Raw genomic sequence first — 26,147 nt, forward strand, 5'->3', positions numbered from 1 at the left:
CTTGGTAGTGAGGAGACTTGGATCTAGATACAGTTGGGGGTTAGGACTGAGGGACAATTCAGTGGAGGGTATGAAAGGGATGGGGGATCAGGAGCATCGAGTGAGGGGATCAAGGCAGGACACACAGACCAGGCAAAGGTGAGGTGCGGGCGCCCGCGGAAAAGGGAGAGTCGAGACGAGAGGGCTGGGGCGGGGTGGAGAGAAGGCGCTGGGAAGCTGTCCCTGCGGCGCCGTGCGCTCGGAGGAGGGAGGCGGGGTGGGTCTGGGGCGGCGTGCGGCGTGTGACAGCCGAGGCTGCGGCGGCTGGAACAGGTGAGCGGTCGCCGGGTGGCGGGTCCCCGCCCTTCCCCGCGACGTGCCTCCTCCTACCGACTCTCCCCGGCGCTTAGCTCTTCCGCGGCTCCCCTTGGTTTGGGGTTTTGCAACTGGCAGCTGGCTTTTTTTTTTTTTTCCCCTCCCCTGTTTCTGTCTCTCCTTCTTCTTTTAGGTTGCTCCACCCCGCCCAGGATCAGGCGAGGGGGAACCGGCTTGGCTGCGGCTGCCAACTCGCGCCGAGCGCGTCTGCGAACTCCCGGAGTGGAGTCCCGCGTCCTGCCTCCTGCCCGCGGGGCGCGCGCTCCTCGCTCCCCCAGGGCCCGCGTCCTCCCCGCGCAACCCTTCCCCACTTTTCCCCCCTTTTGCAATCACATGGCATTTTAAGAATGCCGGAAAGATGGCGGTAGCGGCGGCGGCGGCGGCGGCAGGGCCGGCCGGCGGGGGAGGGGGCCGCGCGCAGCGGAGCGGGCTGCTGGAAGTTTTGGTGCGGGATCGCTGGCACAAAGTTCTGGTGAACTTGAGCGAGGACGCCCTGGTTTTGAGCTGCGAGGAGGGCGCTGCGGCGTACAACGGCATCGGGACCGCCACCAATGGCTCGTTCTGCAAGGGCGCCGGCAGCGGGCACCCGGGCGCGGGCGGCGCGCAGCCCCCGGACTCGCCCGCCGGGGTCCGCACCGCCTTCACCGACCTCCCCGAGCAGGTGCCCGAGTCCATCTCAAACCAGAAGCGTGGCGTGAAGGTGCTGAAGCAGGAGCTGGGCGGGCTGGGCATCAGCATCAAGGGGGGCAAGGAGAACAAGATGCCCATCCTTATCAGCAAGATCTTCAAGGGGCTGGCGGCCGATCAGACCCAAGCCCTGTACGTGGGCGACGCCATCCTGTCGGTGAACGGAGCCGACCTGCGGGACGCCACCCACGACGAGGCGGTGCAGGCGCTGAAGCGCGCTGGCAAGGAAGTGCTGCTGGAAGGTAAGGGGTTAACGCCGCGCGGGCCGCGCCGGGCGCGCACACACCCTCTCGCCCTCCCGCGGCACTCTCACACTCACCCACGTGCCTCACACCCCAGGGGGCCGGGAGTGGGGGCGGCCTGGAGTTTTGACAACTTTTACCCATCTGGGGGCAACTTGTCCCCACTTAGAGTCGTTACTGGCTTTGATCCAGTAGGGTGTATGAAAAGGCTAGGCGAGCAGGGATTCTTGAGCTCCTATGTGCCAAGCACGGTTTGCATGCTTAGTGCACGTTGTCTCATTTTTATCCGCGGATAATCCAACTGTCGTGTAGGGGCTGGGAAGTGGAACTGAAAATGAAGAGTAGACGTCCACGTTACGAAGCGAGCACACTGAGTAACCGCAACTCTGATAGTTTTCTGTTTTGGCATAATTTTCTCCAAAGAAGCCCGGGCAACTCAGCTAAAAGGGTTGAAACATAAAGGGGCCAGAGAGCGCTGGCAGTGTTTGAAGGCTGAAGCTCCGACCACCCTTCAAGACTTCCCTCCTTTCAGATTGGAAGCTGGGGTGGTGGCTGGGGAATTGTGCCACGGGCTGGGAAGTTTATGCAGACGTTCACTTCTGCTGCCAGGTGTTAGGCCGGTCAGTCTGGATTCCAGGTTGCTCTGGGTGGAGGGCTGGTGAAGTGATTTCTCTGCCAGAGTTTTCCGGGGATTCTTCCCGAGTGGTGTGGAAACAACTTTGCATTTGTAAACAGTTTCCCTGTGTGTGAGGCATCTTAGAAACTACTCTCTTGAGATCTGATGTCCCCAATCCCCTAATTACTGCGTGTGAGTAGAATAGGTAGCATCGTTTGTACCCTCTCGTGGTTATGTGTGGTTATTTCGGGAGAAGGTCAGTAGGGAAGTTGTGGGTAATGCCTTCTTTCCACTACAGCTGTATTTCTCTCTTGATATCTGTCTCTCTGCCCCTTAGCTCACTTTGTACAAAACTCTGTCAGCACTAATATGTAATTATTTCATCTTCCCCCTAACTGTAGACTGAGTTCTGGGGTCTTTTATTTGCTTATGGGTCCTCTCCATTGAGCTTAGGTGCTCAGTGACATGCATGCTGAGTGAATGAATAAATGAACCCATAGCCATTGAAACAATGTTTCAACAGAGACCCTTGTAAACTGGTGGTTGATTTAGGTCCCTAAATTAAGGACTTAAGTCAATTTCCTGCTCAACAGTTGTGCTGGCTGTGAAACTGAGAAAATTCAAAGTTGGGAAACCAACTTTGTTACATATGACAGCTGATGCAACTGTCTGGTACATGATGGCCCACCTCCTGGCCTAGAATACAGAGAATTTTCTCCCCCTTATTGGTCTAGAGGATTTGCGATGTCTTCATATTTAATTGCTACCCTGGATCCAGAAAGTGGAAAGCTGTTTGCTTTGGCTTATGATTAACATAAGTAAACAGAAAAAAGTTTTTTTGGCTCAAGTGTGTGTTGGATTGTGTGACAAGGGGCAGGTGGGATCTGGAGCAAGTGTAGTTTGGACTATAAACTACTGGGCACCTGCACAGCTTCAATACTTACTGTAAAATATCAGGGGGATGAAAGGCAGGTCATTTTTATTTCAGGCACTGCCCTTCATTATGTGCCTTTTTTCCCTTCTTCTCCTTGGTTTCAATTTGATGAATAATGACTTAGCAAAGAGGTAAAAAATATCTCTCACCCAAAAAAGAGGAAGAAAAGATGACTCCCTGCAGTTGAAAATAAACTTAAAGAAAAATAAAATCAAGCAGTTATGTGAGTATTGATGCAGCAACTGAAAAGTGAGTTTTGTAAACGTCTAACATGTCATTCTCACAACACGTTGTCATGTGTTGTAAGCAGGACATCTGGGAAAGACCTGTGGGCCTCCTAGACATGAACCACCTGGGCTTACCTTATCCCCATCCTGAGTTTTCAGAAATCCACTGCTATTAAGAGAAGCAAGCATCGGCCCCATTCAAAAGAGTGTCTCATATTCTGAGGCGAAGTGTTGGTCCTAAAAGCGATGGAAGTAATCACATACCATCCAGTCAAATATCGCGCATCCTCTCTTTTGTAACTTGGCCTAGTACATGGATTCCCACCTGGAGGGGCTTATCAGAATCACGCAAACGGCTTTTTTAAATCACGTACCCACTTGCTCATATTCTGAAACGCAGCCTTCATTCCAGAATTTTTACATAGGACAGGCTTTGTAATTTAGTTGGATGAGAGAACTAAAGGAGGTGTTTTAAAGGTATATTTATATGGCAAATACACAGTTTTTTACTTAGATTGCTTTTTTTGGTTTGTTTTTTGAGGCAGCCGGTGGAGGTTGGTTTAGTCCCTCCTCCGCTGCCAATACGCACCCCTTTGCGTGATATGCGCCCCCTAGTGGAGAGTCACTACCTCTACTAGTGGAACATCCTGTGAAATGAAACCCTGAACTGCAAGCTGCCATGCCTGCCTTCTAGTCGTCGATTCTGCTGCAGAATCATCTTAACCTCCCAGCCTCAATGTCTTCTTCTGAAAAATGGGAACAAAGAAACCTTCTGGACATGCTTACTCACTGGGCTGCTGTATGAAGAGCACTCTGAGAATGAAAGAAAAAAAAAAAACGTATGAAACGCCTGCTGTGATAGCTATTTTTACAATTCAAATGTAAAGAAGATGAAATTGCCCCTTCTAAGGGACACTCCTTTCCTCTATTTTATATTTCTTAATTTTAGTCTACTTTTTTTTTTTTTGGTACTATAGAACTGTAATGTTAGGAGACTATTCCTCTGGGGAAAGAGAATCATAGCAATAACTAACATTTCTTGAGCCCTTAATATGTCCAGGCTTTACTTGGGTTTGTTCATGTTATACTTCTAGAACTCCATGAGGCCTGTACTACTGTTGTTCATTTTACTAATGAGGAAACTAAAGTTTACAGACAGTAGGTTATTTGCCTAAAGTAACATAGCTAAAAGGCTTCCAGGTCTATGCGACTTAAAAGTTTGCACTTGTAACCTCTCAGTGAAATTGATACTCTGAGCTTCTACTTCAACTGTGTACTCCAGTCAGTTGAAGCTTCATCAGTTATTGGGCTCAAGATGTTCTTCCCCACTCCTCAAATATGCTGAAGTGCTTGGGACAATGTTGAGCAGGAAACAGCAATTGTGTGGGCTGCTCAAAAGGGAGGGACAGGACAGAGGACTGAGGCTTAAAACCCTAATGCACCAAGTGTCTGGCTATCAACAGGGAGCTGCTGCGATATGGCCCAACTTGACAATGTAACAGGGCGTCCGTCATTGAACACATGGCCAGCAAGGAACTTAAATTGCAATTCAAAGTTAAAATAAACAGTGAGTAAACTATGCCAGTTAAATCAGTGTTTAATCAAATATACATTAAGGTTAAGATCAGAAATCCTCGCACTATGAACTCATTTCCCATTTCAGAAAGTGGGAGTAGGAGCCCTGCATTCAGCCGTGCAGATGTTGAACCCCATAACTCCAGGAGACACCATTCACATAGACTACAATGTGAATGGCACCCTCTGGAGTTGCACAGAGACACCCACATGAACATCCTTGGCAGCTCTGAGTGGGGGGAGGGAGGAGTTTTTTGCCCTTATATTAATAGCAAAATAGTAATTTGAAATATATCGACCTTTCTGTGACTGAAGCTACAATAAAATTAGTTTCTCCATACCTTTGTCAAGATCGAGGAGTGCAGAATATTCTGGAAGACTCATATCGGGGTGGGGAGGTGGGGTGTGGAAAGAATCATCTTTGAGTCCAAAAGGTCTCCTGTAGAACTGGGCCAGAAAAAGTGGAAACTTGAAGGAGACAATCAGGGACGGTTGTTGACATTAACCATGTGCATCAAAGCTTTTCCCCCAGTACTGCTCCCAGGAATGCATAGCTATTGACATCATCAAAAAATGTCACTTTCACAGTCATTTTCTCCAGTGGTAGAAGTGGGGATGGTGGGGCAGGGAGATGGGTGCAAGGGAGGGGCATTGATTTTGCCAGCATAAAATCACAGGATTGGATGAGAATACGAACATTAAGGAAACTTACTTTGTTTAGGATGTAGAGATTCTCAAAGAATACCCAAGAACCCTGGAATTAGAGTCTTAAAACTTGGGTTCTTATCTTTTAACTAATAGTTACATTTTTATAAGACACTTTATCTCTTTGGGCCTTGATTTTCTTCATTGGAAAGATAGGGAGCTGGATTAAGCCATCTCTAAACCTTATTTCACCTTAAATCCTATAAATTCAGACCCAGCACATTTTTAATAGCAAATTTTTCTGATACCCCTTTATTATCATGAAATTAGTTTCTTAAATAATATAACCTCACTCTAATTTAAATTTAAAAATCAATATAATGCCCTATTATTATTATATAATTAACATTAATAAAATGCAGAAATGAAGTGAATTACAAAAAAAAAAGTGTTTCAATAGATAAATGCCTGGTACAACTACACCAGAGGTCGTAATGAAGGCAGTAGATGCTAGAACTTGTATGTAATATCACCATCAATGCATAGCACAAATGAAGATGGATAGGGGTGTGTGGTCTCATTTGGGATCCGGAAAAATCTTGCTCTGTGAAGAACTGCCTCAGATGTTGCAAGATGTCTCAGATTCCTGGCTCCTATCACTAAATGCTAAATGACTCCATAAATTTATGAACTGCTATTGGGGAGGGGCATCTTGACTCTCTGCCTTCCTGAGAACCAGTGTTCTATATAAGAATGCTAATTCTACCTAACTACTTTGTAATGCCTAACCCTTTGGAAACTCTTTTTACATATGTAATAATAGCTAACACTCGTATAGTTCTGAAATTGTGCCAGAGGCTGTTCTAAGCACTTTACATGGACCAGATCATTGGATTTTTTAACCCAATAACTATTAGTATGTCTGTTTCACAGATGAGAAAACTGAGGCATAGATCATTTAAGTCAGTTGCCAAAGAAACACAGGGAATAAGTGCTGAGGCTGCGATTCAAGCACAGGCCTTATAGCTTTTGATCCTCATAAACAGCGTTATGAGATAAGCAGATTAGGGTTGCTTATGCTCAGTTTGTTGATTAGGAAAGTGAAGCTCCAGGAGGTGGAATGATTTGTCCTTATTAGGTCTTCCACTTTCTTGTCTAGTATTTTAGTTTTCTATTGCTGCTATAACAGATTACCAAAAACCTTAGTAAATTAAAACACAAATTTACTATCTTACAGTTTTGTGAGGAGGATTGGCCCTGAGCTAATATCTGCCAATCCTCCTCTTTTTGCTGAGGAAGACTGGCCCTGGGCTAACATCCATGCCCATCTTTCTCCACTTTATATGGTGTGACAAGCAGTGCGTCGGTGCACGCCCGGGATCCGAACCTGGGCCGCCAGCAGTGGAGCACATACACTTAACCGCTACGCCACGGGGCCGGCCCTCCACTATCTTACAGTTTTTTAAAGTCAGGAGTCTGATGCAGGTATCATTGAGCTAAAATCAAGGTGTCCACAAGGCTGCATTCCTTTCTGGAGGCCCTAGGACAGCATTTTCCAGAAGCTTCTAGAGACCGCTCATATGCCTTGGCTCATGGCTCCCTTCCATTTTAAGCCTGTGATGGCAGCTTGAATCCTTCTCACATTAAATCACTCTAACCTCTATTCTGCCTCTCTCTTGCATTTTTAAGGACCTTTGTGATTACATTAGTTATACCCAGGTAATCCTGGATAATCTCCCTATTTTAAAATCAAGTGATTAGCAACTTTAATTCATTTTGCAACCCCAATTCCCCTTTGCCATATAAGGTAACATAATCACAGGATCTGGAGACTAGGATTTGGGCATCTTTGGGGCGCCATTATTCTGCCTACCACATATGGTTTTGCTGAAGTTGTAATGATACAGAGTTCCCAGGTAGCACTTCAAGAATATACTGAACCTCAGTAAATAATCACTTCCTGTCTCATTGCAAAGGAGTTCCTCATTCTTTCATTTATTTACCCATTTAGCAGGTTATTTATTCAGTGTCTTCCGTGTGCCACACACCAAGAGGGCATTGCCCTCAAGAAGCAACAGTCTAGTGATAGACACAGATAAGCACTATGCAGCAAATATGGCACAGAGTAAAAAGTGCTACATCAAAGGCATTATGGCATGTTGGGGGAGCCCATGAGAAGGGCATTTGGTCCATTCCTGGACAGGGCTATGGAAGGCAAGTGTCTCAAGGCAGCCCATAAAAGAGCTTGGGCATCAGCTGTAGCTCAGTGTGGCTTAGAGCGCAGAATGTGACCTTCAGACCTTGCTGAGGCGGGGAGAGTGAAAAAAGACCAGAGAACTGAGCAGGGACCAAGGCTTGTAGGCCTGGAGACAGAGTTGAATTTCATTGTCAGGGTGAGATGTCTTAAGTAGGGAAATGTCATGCTCAGTTTCACATTTCAAGAAGATAACTCTCTAGAGCCATGCTTCCATCATGAGGTTGGCAAGGTTCTAGTGAAATGATCCGGCTCCTCGTGCCCACCCAGCAGCGCTGGTATTCAACCACTTAACCCTGAGCACCTTCCCGAGCAAGGCTTAGGTTTGTAAAGTGGCTTCACTCACATTAGGATTTTTCACCAGGTCAACACTCTGTGGATGGTTGGACTGGTGTAATGACCCCCCTTTGCGCAGGAGGAAATGGAAGTTCCAGAGATTAGGTAACTGGTCTGAAGTTACCTTGTAAAATGAGAGAGCTGGGCTTCAAATTATCTAACACCCCATCAAGGTCTTCCTGCTGCATACCACACAAACTCAAGATATCCTGCGGTGGACAAAAAGTCAATGAGGTATAAGGTCTGGCCTCCAATTTCAGGGAACTTATAGTAATTAAGGAGGTAGGGCATTTGAGGCTGATTGTGAAGTACTTGAGATGAGTAATACAAATTAGTGTGATTTTTATCCCAGCATATATAGCATAGTACCTGGCACACATTAGGCTGTTAAAAATGTGTTAGAAAGGGATAAAATGGAAAGACAAATGGAAGGAAGGAAGGAGGAAGGAGAAAGGAAGGGAAGAAGGTAAAGAAGGAAAGGAAGAAAAGAAGGAAGGGTGGAAGGAAGGAAAGAAGGAAGGAGGGAGAGAGGAAGGAAGGAAGGGAAAGAAATTTGGGAATTTAGTTATCCTATTTTCGTGACCCCCATCCCCCACCCCTCGTGCTGTTGGACTATGGTGATACACATTTGGCATCTGAAAATGAAAACTGTAGCTTGCTCGGTAGAGAAGATGAATAAAGAAATGACTTTATAGATCTAGGAAGCGCCTCCTTAACATAGACCAGGCTTGAAAGACAGTCGACCAAAGAGGAGTCAGGCATGATTTTAAAAATTATTGGAAAATGTGATTATCACTTTAATGTTATATTTATAACCACCTTTCCTTTGCCCCCCTGTGACTCAGGGACTTGCAAGTCTGTATATGGAAGAATCCTTTCTACCTAAGGAGATGAAAACTGTCGGCGTAGACATTTTAATTTTCTTTTTTAAGCCTATGTATCAGCCTGAGATTTCAGACCATATTCCTTAAGTGAAGCTGATCGGACGGGTCCTTAGGTGCTTATTTCTGCTGTGGTGGGTGATGCTCTTCATGCTTAGCAGGGCGTTTTAGCAGTCACCCCATGGAGCATGCATTAAAAATAACTCACTGCACACAGCTCTGCATTTGTAAGAGGCATCTAGCTGAAGCTACCAGTGGTCTACTTGGCAAAGGGAAATTATTCTCTGGCAGCTAGTGGCCTACTAAGAATTCTATTTCAAATGATGCATTTCAAAGCAGTTAATGTTAAAGAAAAGCCAGAATTTCCCCTGCATTTATACCAAGTGTTTTATATATCCAACCTCATTACCCACTTCGCTGGCTTTGATCTATAATAAGGCTTGCCTTTAGCTCTGGCCTGCAGAGTGAGACTTAAGAGAAAATATGTAATACACACCACGAAGTAAATGTCCTAACAGACCCATGCAAATGAGCCCCACTCGCAAAGTGGAATAGACAAGATGGAAAAGTTCATGATTAATAGTGATTATAATGAAGTTAAAATGATGACCCATACTTGGGCTCGGTACTTTTTAAAACTACTTCTCCACCCTGTGGTTTGAAGCCTCGTTCTTAGCATGTTGATAAATGTGGGAAGCTCTATCTAAACTTTGGCTGGCTGCTGAGTATTACTGCAATTGACATATGCAGTTTATTTGCATTGCTGTACAAACCGCCATTGTTTCTGCCCGTCACAATTTTTTTCTCAAAGCAGTATAGTGCGGTGGTTTAGAGGGTGGGCCTTGGATTTACTCTGTCTGGGCTTAAATTCTTATTCTACGTCTTTCTAGCTGGGTGATCTTGTGCAAGTTACTTAACTGCAAGCCTTAGTTTCTTCATCAGTAGGTTCATTGTGAGGAGTAAAGTGATTACGTATGTAAAGTCGTTAGCTCATGGCCTGGAATATAGGAAGAAGCGCTAAATAATTACTAACTATATAATATGTCACATCTCATGCCTGGCTAAGTATTATTTTCAGATAGAGAGTTCAATCATATAAGTGAAATGAAGGGTTCAATCATATGTTATATAAAGTCTTTTGGGGGCACAATGGACTCTTTGGGATTTGCCATGTTAGGGAATCCAACGATGTAACTGATGGTCTAGGAAAGTTCATTTGCCTTGTAGGAGTGAATTCTGATTCCACAAGGGTGTATTTCATTGATGATTTTTAGTAGCGTCAGGTGTTTTCCATCAACCAAACTGCAGTGTAGGCCGCTGCGGTTTTTGGTGGGCAAATGTGAACTGTTTTCAAATGGTGATTATGCAGGAACATGCAGAAAAGTGTTTTGTAAAGGGAAAGCAGGCAAGTCAGGATTTAACCTACATGGAAAAATTCAAAACTCTTTGAAAAATTTTCTAGTAGTTATAGGAATGTGGAGATCTTATTAGCTAAAAGAAGCCCCAGTTTTTTTTTTTAATTTTATTTATTTATTTTTCCCCAAAGCCCCAGTAGATGGTTGTATGTCATAGCTGCACATCCTTCTAGTTGCCGTATGTGGGACGCGGCCTCAGCATGGTCAGAGAAGCGGTGCGTCAGTGCGTGCGCGGGATCCGAACCCGGGCCGCCAGCAGCGGAGCGCGCACTCTTAACTGCTAAGCCACAGGGCCGGCCCAAGAAGCCCAAATTTTTCTTTCATTAAAAATATAAAATATTTACATAACTGTTACTAAGCTGGCATTAGATTTTAGTTTTTTATTCTGTTGTTTAGTACTGTATTTCTTGGACTCCAAGAGGCCATCCCGTGGAAGATATATCATTGTTTGATGTACCCTTAAGAGAGAAAAAATGTCTAAGATAGGGAGTCGAATGGTCTATCTCCTTAAAGCTGGAACACCAAAAGGCTCTCCTTTCCATGGGGGGATAAACGAGAAATAAACCCATCACACAGAAAGGGACAATAAAGGACCTCACACCTCTCAAATTTCATACTGGTAGAAGGAATAAAAAATATATTCCCTGAGATTTTGAATTGCAAGTCAGTTCTAATAACTATTTAGGTCTGAATTGACAACGTCAGTGTGAGTTTAAAAAAATCCTTAGGCAGGTAATTTAATCTAAAATGGTCTCAGATTGGGAGGGCCCCCATGAATGATAGGAGCAGTTGTAAATACTCTGCAAGAACTCGGCTTCTATCCAGGCCTCCAGCCCAAACTGAAGATAAAGTATGAAAAAATGGGCACTTTGAATTGATGAGATATGGTGTATAATAGTTACACAATTAGAGATTAAAATAATTTTTCTTTAATGTTTGTAAGGTGAAACCTTGTTGGTAGATTGAAGCAAAATTCTGTAGAGGAATGAGATGAAATTCCTGTTCTTAAATAGAGCAAGTCCAGAGGGGAGATAGGTATAGAGGAATAAGTTACATTTATGTAAATTACAAATAAATTCTATAGTAATAATAATAATAAATTTAAAGGAGTAAATGCTGTAACAGAACTTATGGACTATCTGAAGGTACCAAGGATCTCAGAAGTGGGAAGGAATGCTTCACAGAAGAGGTGACTTGTACAGTAGGGTTACATAAGCAAAGGGAAATTTAAGATATAGGTAATTACTTGGCTATTTGAGGCCCTGCATTTCAAATACTTTCATCTAAAACATCCTTTCATCTGCAATGAAAATCCAGGTTAATGATTTTTCTTTTTTGGCTTGCAATATCCATATATTGTCCTCTGTTCTCTACTTCATCTTTAGAATTTTTCTAAATCAAAAAAATATATGCTTATAGCATTCGTATGCCTACCCTTCCCTGTATCTTCTCTCCTGTTCCCCAGAACATTAGAATATATATTTTTATTATATTTAATATTTATTAATATTAATATAATACATTCATATTAAATATAAATTCTAATAGCAGTGTAATATATATTTAAACATATTTATATTTATACAGTTAGATATATATTCTATAGGTATATAGAATATATAGATTCTAATATTCTAAATAATATGCCTGTATTGCTATTTCTTGATATATCAATTTTAGCTATTATTGACTAAATCAGTATGTCTTTATAAAATTATGATCATGTCCAATATTGTTCCACTTTCCTGCAAAGTAATATTTTATGATCAGGTTTCTTGCAGTTACCAACAGCTTCTCTTTTTTTTTTCCATTTGCTTAGTTTTCTTATACCTATCTCAACTTTTTTTTCCAAATGCAGCACTAGATTTATCAAATTTCTAGCAATAATTTTTTTTCAAATGCTCACACATATCAAGTAATCCACCCATCTGTTTGCTTTTCTCCTGGAGCCCTGCCACTCTGGACTGGTTCTGTCTTGGCCTGGTGCACGCCATCTTCCTCGGGCTGTCCTTGGCTTTCTCCTGTGTCTGTTTTCCTGGATCCAGTGTCATCTTCACTTTTAGTTTACTCTCTAGTTTTGCTGGCGCACATTCTTCAGTAGCTTCCTGAGAAAGAATATGTAGGAGGTAAATGTGTGACAATATCTAATCTCTTCTCTTACAGGATTGATACTTTGGGCATAATAGTCTAAGTTAGCTGTCATTTTGCCTCAGCAGTTTTCAGCGTTGCTGGTGAGAAGTCTTATGCTATTCTCATTCTCTTTCTCTTCTATGTAACCTGTTTCTTCTTTCTGGAAAGTTTTACTAACTTCTTTTTATCACTGTATTCTCGGTTGTACATAGTGATTTGCCTTGGTGTGGGATTTTTGTTAATCAATTTTGATGCACTTGATGCACTCTAATGGGCTACAGCTATGGTTCCCAAATTGTGTGCCAAAGTGCGCTAGGGTGCCCCAGTGAACTCACAAAGGTGCCATGGAATATTTTTAAATTTCTAGGAAAACATAGCACCATCTGTTGGATGCCAGGCAAACCGCTAACTTGTTTCAATATTACATTGCTACATTCCTTCAGTGATGTCAGTATCTTTGCAAGGCTGGGTTTTCCGCAGTGGATGTGATTTTAAAAAAAAAAGGTATCACACAAACATTATCATGGAACGAGGAATAAGGGTGGCAGTATCCAGTATGATTCCAAGGTTTGAGAAGTGGTATGGTGCCCGGTAGGTACTAAGTTTTGGGGATATGAAGATGTACTACATTGTTCGGACTTAACTACTTAATAAACTGAATTGATAAGTATTTCTTTGGGCCTAGGAGTGTCATGAAAAAAAATAACTGAAACATTAAGGGTGCCATTTACTGAGAAGGTTGGGACCTGTGATCTGAAGACTCTTACACTTCAGTTCTGGAACATTTTCTTGTGTTATTTCTTTGACAATTCCTCTCCTCCATTTTCTTGGCTCTCAGTGTATAGAAATCTTTTTAGTTGGGTCTTGGGCCCTCTTTATTGACATGCTAATAAACTGATTTTTGTTGTTGTCTTGTTTTTTCTCTGGTTGTCCTTACCTTTTTATTTTTATTCTTTTTCGTAGAAAATTACTAGATTTTTATCTACAACTCTTGTTTTGTTTTTCATTTTATCTGTCATATCTTTAAGTTCCAAGAACGTTTTCTTGTTCTCATTGTTCCTTTGTTTTTTATAGCACCCTCTTGTTGTTTTGTGGATGCAATATCTTTGCTGATCTCTCTGAATATATTAATAATAGTTTTTTGGAGATATTTTTTGCACCAGTAGTGACTCAGATGTCTCCAAGTTCCTTTCCCTCTACTTCATTTTTCAGTGTGTTATGCATATCTGATAGTTTCATCTATTTCGAGATTTGTTCCATTTTTGTGTTCCCCCAGAGGCAGAACCTGAGATGAGGATCTCAGTGTAAGAAGTTTATTGGGGATATGATCCCAGAAAATGCTGGTAGTGGAGTGGGAACATGAGATGGTGAAGGGAATGAACCCATACGAGTCCCACTCTGAACCACTCAGTCAGTCTGAAGTTTAGCATATCCCAACTGAGGGGTGAGGAGGCAGGTAAAACTTATTCACCAACTCTCCACCAGTCCTTTCGTTAAGGGTTACTGCTAGGGCATTTCTTCTCAGGCACTTCTGGCTGGCATCTCTATGAGGGTGACAAGTACTTCCCTGTCAAAAAGATGCCCTTAGGCAAAGAATTGCATGTATTCACTGTAAGCAGCCTTCTACATGTAGAGTTGATTGCAGAGGAGACATATGCACTAGCTTAGGCTTCATCAGAACCACATTTCCTAATTTAAAAGTGTTCAGAGGAAATCATGGTGGATGATGTACTGCACGCAGGCCCAGACACATTTCCATCCCAAATCTTTTGTAAAGGCTGGTTCAGACATGATCAAGATTGAGTATATTATCCTCGAGAAGCCTTGCAAGGCAAAGATTTGGCCACCTATACCTGATTTTTAATATTTTTGAATGTGTTGTTAGCAGAGAGTCTTGTAGATCCAGTTAGTTGATTGCACAGTTCCCGTGAATAGGCTATGCACAAGTTAGATTAATTGAACCGAAGGGGAGTATTGTGTTTCTCTACCTCCATGCTATTGACATTTGGACTCGATAATTCTTTGTTGGGGGAGAGGGGGCTGTCTTTTGCAATGTATGATATTTAGCAGCATCCCTGGTCTCTACCCACTAGATGCAAGTAGCATCCTCTCCCCATAGTTGTAATAACTAAAAATGTCTCCAGACTTTACCAAATGTCCCTTGGAGGGCAAAATAGCTCCCAGTTGAGAGGCACAGGTGTACTGCCTATAGCACTGGTTCACAAAGTTCGCCATGCATTAGAGACACTTGGGAAGCCTTAAAAACCCTCATGACTGATTCCCTCCCCAAGAGATCCTGATTTTGATTAGTCAGGGATTTGTTCTGCATATTAGTTTGTTTACAAGCTCTGCAGGTGATTCTAATATACAATCAGAGCTGAGACCCACTGACCAAAAATCTCTGATCATTAACTGTAAAGTAGTGAAACAGACAGGGTCTAAGACAATCAGGAGTGATGGGTGAACTGTAGTAAGTAGATCTCATCTAAGGTGGGCAACCTAAGCTCCTGTTGCCATAATGAAAAGATCTCTTTTCTGTTTTGCCCAGAATCTCTGGATCTTGTAGATTGATTTTCCTTTATTTGTGCTTTGGAGCACACAAAAGACATTAACAGCACATCTCTCTGTTTCTTTTTTTTGTGAGGAAGACCAGCCAACACCTCTCTTTTGATAATACTAATCCTGTTATGGCAACAAAGAAACTATTGAGTCACAGAGTGACAGTCAAAAGCTTGGACTAGACATGAGCAAGTGGACAAACTAGCTTTGTCACCTTGGGCAATGGCCTTACCTGTCTAGAACTCAGTTTTCTCATTGATAACATGGGGATTACAATAGTGCTTTATAGGGCTGATGTGAGAATTAAAAGAGTTATTATAGAATTTAGTACAGTATCCAACACAAAGAGTTCACAGTGTGTTGGTGATTATTATGATATGTCTGTCTTTCTCCATTAGACTATATGACCCTAAGAGAAGGGATCAGGTCTTATTCCTTCTTAAAAACTTAGTGAACTGAACAGAATTGATCCATTGGCAATTGTCTATTGGTCATTAGTGGTGGCCCTAACACAGCAGGATTTGGGCAAAAGTAAGAGACAAGAATCTTTGCTTGGTGAGATTTACTGACTGTTAAATAATGTACGTGGCGTTGGGTCAATAACTACTCAAGAATGTCTCCAGGCTGTAGGCCTTTATTGTATCAATTCCTGGTTGAAAGAGGACCTAAATTAACAAAGCCAGATGTGCTATCCCAATCCTTACTTCTAACACTTGGAAAATGGATTTGAAGTGGATTTACTGGTTTTCAAATATTTTAAGCACTGTAAGATTTTCATATGGGTGCATTTTAAATTAATTATAACTCGTGTCCCAGAATTGTTCTTTCTCATTTTGCTGGAAAATGTACTCTCCACAAATTCATCTTTGCCTCAATAATTATGAAATGACAGGAGACCATGTTCTCAGGATGGTATGCTTATCAATCTGTATTTATCAGGGAAAAAAATGAACATAACTTTATAACTGTTCCAGGTACTGAAATATGTTGTGTATCCTTTGAAAATGCCCAAAAGGCCTGGAAGAATCATGTGAAAGAAGAAATTTTTTAAAGAATGAATCTTAGACACTGACTTGTAAAATTCATTCTCAGCTACTTAATATGTTTTTAGTGTTCATATTTATATATTTGTGTACAAAATATACTTCGGGATAATTGAAAGTTTCCAAGATATTGTTGTGGAGACAGAACATACATGGAAAATGCACATGACACTATATGACACCTTTGCTAAATGGGAGTTACAGATAGTAAATGCTACACATATAATGAGGGAGGAATCCTGAAAGTTGGGGACAGTAAGGAAAGCATTCGCAGAGCCGGGGCCTGCACTAGACATGGCGTAATTCATTCTTGTCTGCCACTGCCTACTTCCACGCTGTGTGAAAACAGCATGCTTGAAATGCAGAGCAGCTTTAGTCTAAGTCTCCTCACCAGCCCTTTCCCACTAGGGTGGAATACTTAGACTCTTGGGGGCAGGCCCCAGGCCCCCGGAAACCCCCACTTCACACATTCCTCCTGTCACTTTTCATTTTCAGACCTGTCTTATTGATTTTTGGCTCTCCTCTCTGGTCTTTCTAACACTTTTACAGATTTTATCCCCTGTTACAGGTTGAATGTGTCCCCTCCAAATTCATATGTTCTAACCCCTGGTAGTTCAGAGTGTGACCATATTTGGAAATAGGGTCATTGCAGGTGTAATTAGTTAAGATGAGGTCGTACTGGAGTAGAGTGCGCCCCTAGTCCAATATGACTTATATCCTTATAAAAAGGGAAAATTTGGACACAGACACACACCCACAGAGAATACCATGTGAACACAAAGGCAGAGATTGGAGTGATGCATCTATAAGCCAAGAAACTCCCAAGATTGCCAGGAACCCATCAGAATTTGGAGGAGGCATGCAACTGGTTCTCTCTCACAGAAGGAGCCACCGTGCTAATGGCTTGATTTCAGACTTCTGGCCTCCAGAACTGTGAGGGCATAAGTTTCTGTTGTTTCAGCCACCCAGTGTATGGTACTTTGTTATGGCAGCCCTAGCAAAAAATTACACCTCCTATGGGAGGCTTTAGAATTAATTTCATAAAAATTTGGCAAGGAGTTTAAGGAGTGACTCAATAGTAATTAAATTTCTAGCACATTTTTTTCTCTTTGTCAAATGTCTAATGAGACCTTCTGTCTTTACTAACTAAGCATTCAGATAAATTCCTCATCACCTCTAGGTGTGTGAGTCAGCACCGAGCATGCTGGGCAGTGGCAAAGGTTGTTACACGTTGATCTGTGTTCCTGAACTAGATGGGGACCAGTCTCGGTTATGGTGCCCCCAGCACTGCTAAATTTTGCTCTCATGCATGTTAGCCTTGCCATGAGTACTGTTACTTGGGAGCAATTTCTCTACTTCTGGATGAATCAAAACCTAATATCCATGCAATTACCATCATTAACAGTGTTCCCAGAATCTTCACATATAGGGTTGCTGGATAAAATACAGTTATTTGACACAAACAATTTTGCTAAGTGCTATAACCCTTGTTTGTATAAAACACTTATAAGTGTTTTTCTAAGTATAAGTATACTTTTCTAAGCATAGATATTTCTAGGTATAAGTATGCAAATCTTGCATGGGGTATACTTATGCTAAAAAATATTTGTGGTTTATCTGAAAGTAAAATTTAACTGGGCATCCTGCATTTTTATTTACTAAAGCTGACAACCCTATTTACATGGCTTTCAAAATTGTGGCCTTGCAGCCAGCCAGTGACAAAACCATGAGTCACTGAAGATAGACTAATTAGAGGGTGGATCATTCGAAAATGGTTTTGTAAATATAGAGGAAACCCAGAAGTTGCTCAGAAAGTGTGGCTGTGACCCTTCTCAGGAGAAGACAAGAGCAGCAAATGGAGGGTGGCATTCCTTCTCTGAAACCTTTGCTCCTCATCCCAATTTTAGAGGGATCAGAGTTTGGGAGCAGCAACTAAGAAATGGGGGAGGGGCCAGAATAAGATGACCGTAAATCTAGAATCAGCACTGACTGAGTTATTAATAAACACTAATGTTACCAACGTGACTTGAAGTAGTTGTCATCTGAAAATTGAAGAATTAGCATCTTGATGATGTAGTTCTAAAACGAATTAACAAGATTGTTATTAATAACAGCCCCTCCTTATATCTTTACCCTGCTTTCTTTCTAGCACATTATAGTACCAATTTTTATGTACTCTAGTATATATAAATATAGTGCACATACTATATTTTATTTATTGGTTTCTTATCTGTCTTCTTCTGTTCACAGCTATAGTCCCATTGCCTAGAGGATTAGTGGCCACTCAATAAATACTAGTTGAATGAACAAATGAATGAATGAATAGCTTTCTGTAAGTAACCTAAGGCTTTACAGAAGACCCTCTAGTTAGTCAATTTGAAAGAAAGGGTACCCTCTGAACTTTCCATGTGAAGGTATGAGAGGTATGGAGAGGGAAAGATCCATTTTTCAAAAATTTTCAGCATTCTGTTCTGTTATCAAGCTGTGTCAGTCTTCAGGACATTGTATGGTCTAAAGAATTTCTCGAAGTCGCTCCAGTTTCTTGTTAACTGATAGGGAAGTTAACCTTCTTAATACTGAATTTGCCAGCTGTTTCTGCATTCCTCCAGTTTGATTCATGAGGGGGGACAGAGACACATGGGAAGAAGGCCTCATTTCCTGATCTCACCTTATTATTGTCATAACTAAACCAGTTGCAGGATTTTTTCCTTTCCATGGCATAAAAAAAATTTATCACGCTTGACCTATATTAAAAATAAGTTGAATCATATATTTATCATTGAGAAATACACTGTGAGCTAGTCATACTTATAAGTCCTTTCATGAGCTTCAAATAACAAATATATGAAGATGAAAAAAAACTCTAATAATTTTTTGTTCTTTGGCAGCAGCATTAAAATTCAGATTAAATCTTTGATTGTCAATGTGTTCCAGAATCTTGTAAATAGGATTTTTTTTAATCACCTTAGAAAAATCTGTATTTGACTAGGTAAAACAATGTAGGGTTTGAAGTTATATAGGCTGATTTGCAATTGCACAACTCCTTGCACCCTAACCACCCAAATCTTCATAATTCGAGTTCTCAGAAGCCCAGGACTCTGGACGAAAAAAAAGTTTTTGAACTGGAGTTGGTCCCTTGAGTGGGACACTTGATAGATTATATGCTGATAGATTACATTGGGAACAGCATTTCTTCATGGGCAGCCTGTGTCCCCTCTCTTAGATTTCAACTTGCCTTATCTTCTTAGCAGCATGATTAGAAGTGGCTGCAGCAATTCCCGTGGAAAAATCCACCAGGAGGTTATCATATTTAATGTTTCAGAAAACTTCCTTTTGAAGGCGATAACAGTATTTCTTAATCACTGTACAGTCGGGCAAGCACAGGTGTGTTGCATACCATTAAATCACTCTATCCTTAGGACATAATGTTGTTCTTTGAAAGTATTTGGCTCTCCTTCCAACTCTTTTTCCTCCCACCCCCTCTTTATGCCAAAGAAGGCACATTTCCCAACTTACTCTCCACATCCAGCCAGGTATTCTTTCAGAAATCCTGAGTGATTTTTTTTTAACTCATTCCATCCCAGTTGCATCTGCAAACTCACAATGCATGTTTCTCTTTCAGTTCAGGCTGCACATATTGACTGAGCATCTCCTATGAACCAAGCATTATAGCAGGTTCCAGAGGTAGAAGCATGTTAACAAAGCACCAGTCCTCAAGATGCTTACAATCCACTGGGGGACAAGACCTATAGAGAGGCCATGTTCTTCTTTTCCATTAGAGGTTTTTGTTTGTTTGTTTGTTTATTGCAGTAACATTGGTTCACAACACTGTACAAATCTCAGGTGCACATCACTACACTTCCACCCCTGCATAGACCACATCCTGTCCACCACCCAAACACCAACTACAACCCATCACCACACACATGTGCCGAATTATCCCTTTCACCCTCCTCCCTCCCCCGTTCCCCTCTGGTAACCACCAATCCAATCTCTGTCTCTATGTGTTTGTTTATTGTTGTTATTATCTACTACTTAATGAAGGAAATCATACGTTATTTGACCTTCTCCCTCTGACTTATTTCACTTTGCATAATACTCTCAATGTCCATCCATGTTGTCACAAATGGCTGGATTTCATCGTTTCTTATGGCTGAGTAGTACTCCATTGTGTATATATACCACATCTTCTTTATCCATTCGTCCCTTGATGGGCACTTAGGTTGCTTCCAAGTCTCGGCTATTGTGGCTGCAATGAACACAGGGGTGCATGTATCTTTACACATTGGTGTTTTCTAAAATTTATGTGAAACAATAAAAGACCCCAAATAGCTAAAGGAATCCTGAGAAAAAAGAACAAAGCTGGAGGTATCACACTCCCTGATTTCAAAATATACTACAAAGCTATAGTAACCAAAACAGCATGGTACTGGCACAAAAACAGACACACAGATCAATGGAATAGAATCGAAAGCCCAGAAATAAACCCACACATCTATGGACAGCTAATTTTTGACAAAGGAGTCTTCCATTAGAGTTTGCGTTACATTGCATCAGAGAGAACCATAATGTAACAGAGTTCAGTCCTAGTAATAAAAAGGGTGGGTTGGAATTGTATTTCAGTCGATTTTGGTTACATTCAAAGTATGAGCCTTGAAAGGCAAGTGATGGAGAAACAGAGGACTTTTTTTTTTTTTTTTTGTGGAAGATCAGCCCTGAGCTAACATCCGTGCTAATCCTCCTCTTTTTGCTGAGGAAGACCGGCTCTGAGCTAACATCTATTGCCAATCATCCTCCCATTTTTTTCCCCCAAAGCCCCAGTAGATAGTTGTATGTCAAGTTGCACATCCTTTTAGTTGCTGTATGTGGGACGCAGCCTCAGCATGGCCAGAGAAGTGGTGCGTGGGTGTGCGCCTGGGATCCGAACCCGGGCCGCCAGTAGCTGAGCAGGCGCACTTAACCGCTAAGCCACGGGGCCGGCCCCAGAGGACTTCTTGATGTGAATCAGTTAAGAAACATTTCGTAATAGCAGCTTCCTTTTTATTTTAACTTCAGGATAAAACCCCATATCTTTGGTCTGCCATCAGAACCTGCTACAATTTTAGCCTCAACCTACTTTTCTAACTGCCCACGTGAGTGCTACACTTTAGCTGAATTATTCTACTTCTTATCTCCTGAAAACACGGTACACTGTAGGACCTGCCACAGTACTTAGCTAGCAGCAGCAATTAGTAAATATTTAGAGAATGAAGAATGAATGAATGAATGAATGAAGACTGAATGAATCAATATGAATGTATGTATTTCCTCTTCATGCTATTTTTTTAACACCATTTTTCACAGCATTCTACACCAAGAATGTTCCAATTTCAAGTTCCTGAGAGAGAGGGAATCTGGTTGTTGTTACTCGGGTCAGGCGTCTCTCCTTTGTCCAGACATCTGTGTCCAAGAAATCGGGCCACGTGGCCAGTTGCTCCCTCAGCAGGGATTCGGAGCACACTCTCTGGGAAGTGTGGCATGAGTATGACCCGCCACACCTCTGCGTAGCCCAAGGAGCAGAGTTGATGAGAGATTTTAGGGGATGACGTATCTGGAAAGGGCAGTGGGGAACAGAGTTTGCTGATTTTTCTTCTTTACCCTCAAAGTTGGACAGAGGTTGAAGGAGAGGCCAGTACTGGAAAAAGTTACAAAGGAAGTGGTATTTTCAGGGGAAAGCCAGGCTTCCGCTGGGGCAAGTAGGAGCAGGAGAGAGTGTTTGAGAAAGATTAAAGATAAGGAGGAAGAATTTTTTTCTTAAGAAAACATAATTCATTTTATTTTATGCTTTAACAAGTATTGACATCCTTAATATCTCATTATGATTAGATATGCATTTACTATTGAATACACAAGACCAAGTCTACGTGTGTAACATTGCTTTTATTTTAAATCATGCATTCCAATTCCAAACAGCAATACTAAATTTAAGGAAAGCAACCAACTTTTCGGTTGGGATTTACCCATGATTGTTGAATGACTCAGTGAAAAGTGAGTGAGTGAGTGACTGAGTTAGTGAGAAGTCAGTGTATTTGGAAAACTGTCAGCTTTATATAATTTACTCTCATAAGAAATATTTGCTACTCTCTATTAGTTTGCTGCCAAAACTTGGTTTCAAAATTAACCAAGAATAGTTGTCCCGAGTTAGATAGACGCATTTGCAAAAGCTTTGTAGGCTAATATACAATTACATATTATAGGAGAACTGTTGATTAGATAGACCTACTAAGAGGAAATTTTTCCCCTTTTAAGCTTCCTATGATGTGTCCTTGCTGTAAAGAGCTGTAAAAGAAGAATTGACTAGAAATCAAAGGGAAACCTGTTATCCTTGTTTTTCTTTCTGAGCAAAAAGCAAATGGTAAATATTATGGTCGAATGGAAAAGTAAATTGGATTTTAAATTTTTATGTGTGTTTTCCCAGTTTGAGGTGGTCAGACTTCATTCAGCTGTTCCGTTGTAATTGACAAGACCCCTTTAAATGTGACATATCCATTTGAGGGTTTAACCTTCTAATGTAGCTATTAGGGGAATACTTTTACATTATTGGGTGATGACTGTTGTATAACATTTGTTATGTTTATAACATAACATTTTATATATGTATATAAATGTATACATATTTATTTATAATTTAAATTATTATTGCTTTCTTTGATCCTAAAGCATCCTAGAGCATATATTCATTTAGAGGAGATAAATGTTACTGTTAACATTCTTCTTTTTATTTGGCAGAGTATTTAAAAATAGGTAATTGTGAAGTGAATTTCTAACCAAAAAATCTTGTTTCCCAATTGATTTTAACTTTTAATGGGATGTATTCCCATAAAAAGAAAATCTTCAGCAAACTCTGTAAATGTTTGGGAGAAGCTTTCAAGGATTTGGTCATCTCCTGGTGTTTTGGGTTGAATTGCTCCCCGCCCCCAAATTTGTATGTTGAAGTCCTAACTCCCAGTACCTCAAAGGTGACCTCATTTGGAAACTGGAGTTGTGGCAGATATAATTAGTTAAGATGAAATCATACTGGAGTAGGGTGAGCCTGTAATCCAATATCACTAGTATCCTTATAAAAAGGGGAAATCTGGGCGTGCAGCCATGCAGAGAAGGAAGACCACATAAGAGACACAGGGAGAAGACAGCTTTCTACATGCCAGGGAGAGAGGCCCAGAACAGATCCTTCCCTCACTCACAGCCCTCAAAGAGAACCAACCCTGCCAACACCTTGATTTTGGACTTCTGGTCTCCAGAACTGGGAGATGATAAATTTCTATCATCTTTGTTTATCATCTTTGTCTATCATACTTTGTTACGGCAGCCCTAGCAAACTAATACACCTGGCTATGTAATCACACCAGCAGTGGTGGCCATGATTTCTCTGTCCCTACACTCTGTCTAGACTTTCATTTTGGAAATCCAAATTCCATACCCCAGCTTCTGGTACTTTCCTTCTTTTTCTGTTTAACGTCAGACATTTATAATGTCTAATGAGACTGAGCTGTGATGTAATACTTTTACAGGAGGGCCTGTAGTATAGTCTGAAAATTTCTGAATAAGAACGAATCCCTTCCCTGTTTTGTGATATTCATAAAAAGACACAGCTTGGGAGTACATGGATAAAATACAGACCTAGTAGAGGGGCTGGATTCTTGCTTGGGCTGGATACTCACTTAACTTATCTGGGTCTCAGTCTTTTTATTTAGAAAACAGAAGATAATCTCTATCTTTTTGTGCTTTTGTGAATATAAATCCAAAAGTCTATATTACATAAGACAAAGTAAGCTTACATGTAAAATCACATTTAATTGCTTTTTTCCACTTTCATAGTATCCAAATAAAAATATTGTTGGTTAAAAAAATTGCAAACTACAGAGCGTCTTATGATGAAAAGCACAGTCTTCTGCCTCAGCCATCTCCACCCTTCTTAACCCCCAGCTCACTTCCCGGAGGAAACCACTTTTAACAGTTTCCATATTTAGCTCTTTTAGTGGTTACCACCCTAACTTTAATAATATGCTTATGGTACATTTCCTTGATGAGCAACTCTAAACATTCTCTCTTCATTCCCCAGCACTTACTAGTTTTAAAGTGGAGAATCACTGATTCAGTAGACATACCTGATAGCCTGTAGGTCAACGGGCCTCTTTAGGAGTCTCACTCTCTGTGGATCTAATTTGAGAAAAGAACTTGAGCTTCAGTCAAAGGGAAACCTGGGACTAGATGAGTTCCATGGGGCATAACACAAGATGAGAAGGAGTTTGGTTTAATTACTCAAGCTCAAATTGGGCCCGAGTTGTTATGTGTCTACTCTTCTATGTTTTTCTGTCTGCATATTTATTTTAAATGAAATAAAATCAAACAAAAGTAGAACTTAATATGTGTACGTTACTATTGTAAGAAGGAAAAATATCTGCCCTGCTAGCTCATAACTTAAAAAAAAAATTAAGAGTTGCTGAACAGGTAAGATGCTCTATTCTTTGAACTTAAATACTTAACCCAACTGCTGTGAGAGTGTCAATTGATGTTTCTTTGTAGTACTAGCTTTATTTGCACTAGCAGCTTTCCCCTTCCAGAAAATTCCAATTCGTTATTCAAAGAGTAAGACACAAGAGGGAAAAGAGTTGAAGAAATCATTACTGTTTCTTGGAAACACAACATTTCTGCAACTCAGATTTTTCTGGAAAAGCTGTTAAGTAAATGACTGACTTATAATGTAGAAAACCTCTTTGTCAACCATAATGACAATTGAATATATTTTACAATGCTTTTCATGTTGACCACTTCTCAAATCATCTGACACATGTCCACTACTCATTTCTATCTCTTGATCACGTTGGATACCTCACCAAAGTGGAGACAGGAAACACTGATGTTAATGGAGTTTCAGATTTAACTATTATATATACCATAGGCACAGATAAATATTAAAGGCATAGCTTAAAAGGAGTTATCATAAGATGTGTCTGCAAATGGGACAAATTTGGGGTGAAAAGAAATGTAGAAGGGCTTGTGTTTTCAGCACTTTTTGCTGCTTACCAGCCCCCTTTCTGGAAACTCTCTCTTGCCAAGTTGACTTCGTAATAGTCGTCTTTCCTGGTTCTCCTGTTCTGCCACAGATCTTTTTTCTCTAGATAATCATCGCCATGATCCCCTATATGTCTCTCATAGGCTTTGGTAAGTTTCCATCTGTAATCTACTTCTTTTCTACTTCCACAGTTTCAGCTGTCACTTATTTGCAGACAACTCTCAAATCCCTTTCTCTAGCTGTTGCCTCTATCCTGAACTTCAGGCTTGATAGCTGGACATTCCTGCATGAATGACCCAGAAATTTCTCAAATTTGACATGCCCTAAACCAAAATCATCTTTCACTCTCCTCAAACTTCCCTCTTCCCAGCGCCCCTCAATTGGGTAACAAGTTCATACTCTATCCACTTACCCAAGCTAGGAAACCAAGGCTCGGGCTCTGTCCTTGCCCCTCTCTCAGAGTTTTGTTCCTTCTACCCACACAGTTTGCAAATCCTTATGCTTCTCTCAGTGCCCACCACTCTTGTCCTCATCAGGTCTTATCATCCTGTTTGTAGACTGTAGCAATGTCTTCATATTTGGGCTGTCAGTGGTCAGCTTCCCTACCCCTCCTTTTTAAAGTTTTATTTTTGGCCAGAGCTTTTTACTTAATAGAAGTTGTGATCATGTCATTTGCCTGCACAGAACTTCTAGATTCTAATGACTATCAGAATACAATCAAATCTTCATCACCTGACATTTGCCACTTTTTCGTCTGTCCCACTGGGCTTTACTCAATTTAATATATCCAGGGCCCCACATGGAGCCTGGCACATGGTAGAGGCCTGATGAATAAATGAGTAATGAATAAAGGAATGATTGAATGAATAAATGAATGAATGGCTCAACAGGTATTGAACTTGCCAAACATACGTCTCATGCTGCCAGGGAAGCTATTTCCCTCCTTAGAACATGGATGAAATCCTATTCAAAATGTCATTTTGGTGAAGTTTTTCATGACTATCTCAGTCTCAATCAGTTTCCTCTCAATTTGTCACTCTGGGACATTTTATTCACGCTGTAGTCATAGCAGTTAATATATGTCATGCTGGGCCTGCCCCGTGGCATAGCGGTTAAGTGCGCGCGCTCCACCACTGGCAGCCCAGGTTCGGATCCCGGGCGTGCACCGATGCACCGCTTCTCCGGCCATGCTGA

General features: G+C 41.3%; 1 protein-coding gene across 1 annotated transcript in view; it reads left to right on the top strand.

The window, feature by feature from the left end:
- The first annotated feature begins 344 nt into the window (after positions 1 to 344).
- SNTB1 (syntrophin beta 1) overlaps positions 345 to 26,147 on the top strand; it is a 231,649-nt gene continuing 205,846 nt past the window's right edge. The window contains exon 1 of the mRNA XM_004431108.3: positions 345 to 1,283. Coding sequence (XP_004431165.1) covers positions 713 to 1,283 — 571 coding nt within the window. The 5' untranslated portion in view covers positions 345 to 712. The remainder of the gene's footprint in view (positions 1,284 to 26,147) is intronic.

Source organism: Ceratotherium simum, chromosome 23, assembly GCF_057802395.1.
Source record: "Ceratotherium simum simum isolate JZ-2026a chromosome 23, ASM5780239v1, whole genome shotgun sequence".
Lineage (NCBI taxonomy): Eukaryota > Metazoa > Chordata > Mammalia > Perissodactyla > Rhinocerotidae > Ceratotherium > Ceratotherium simum.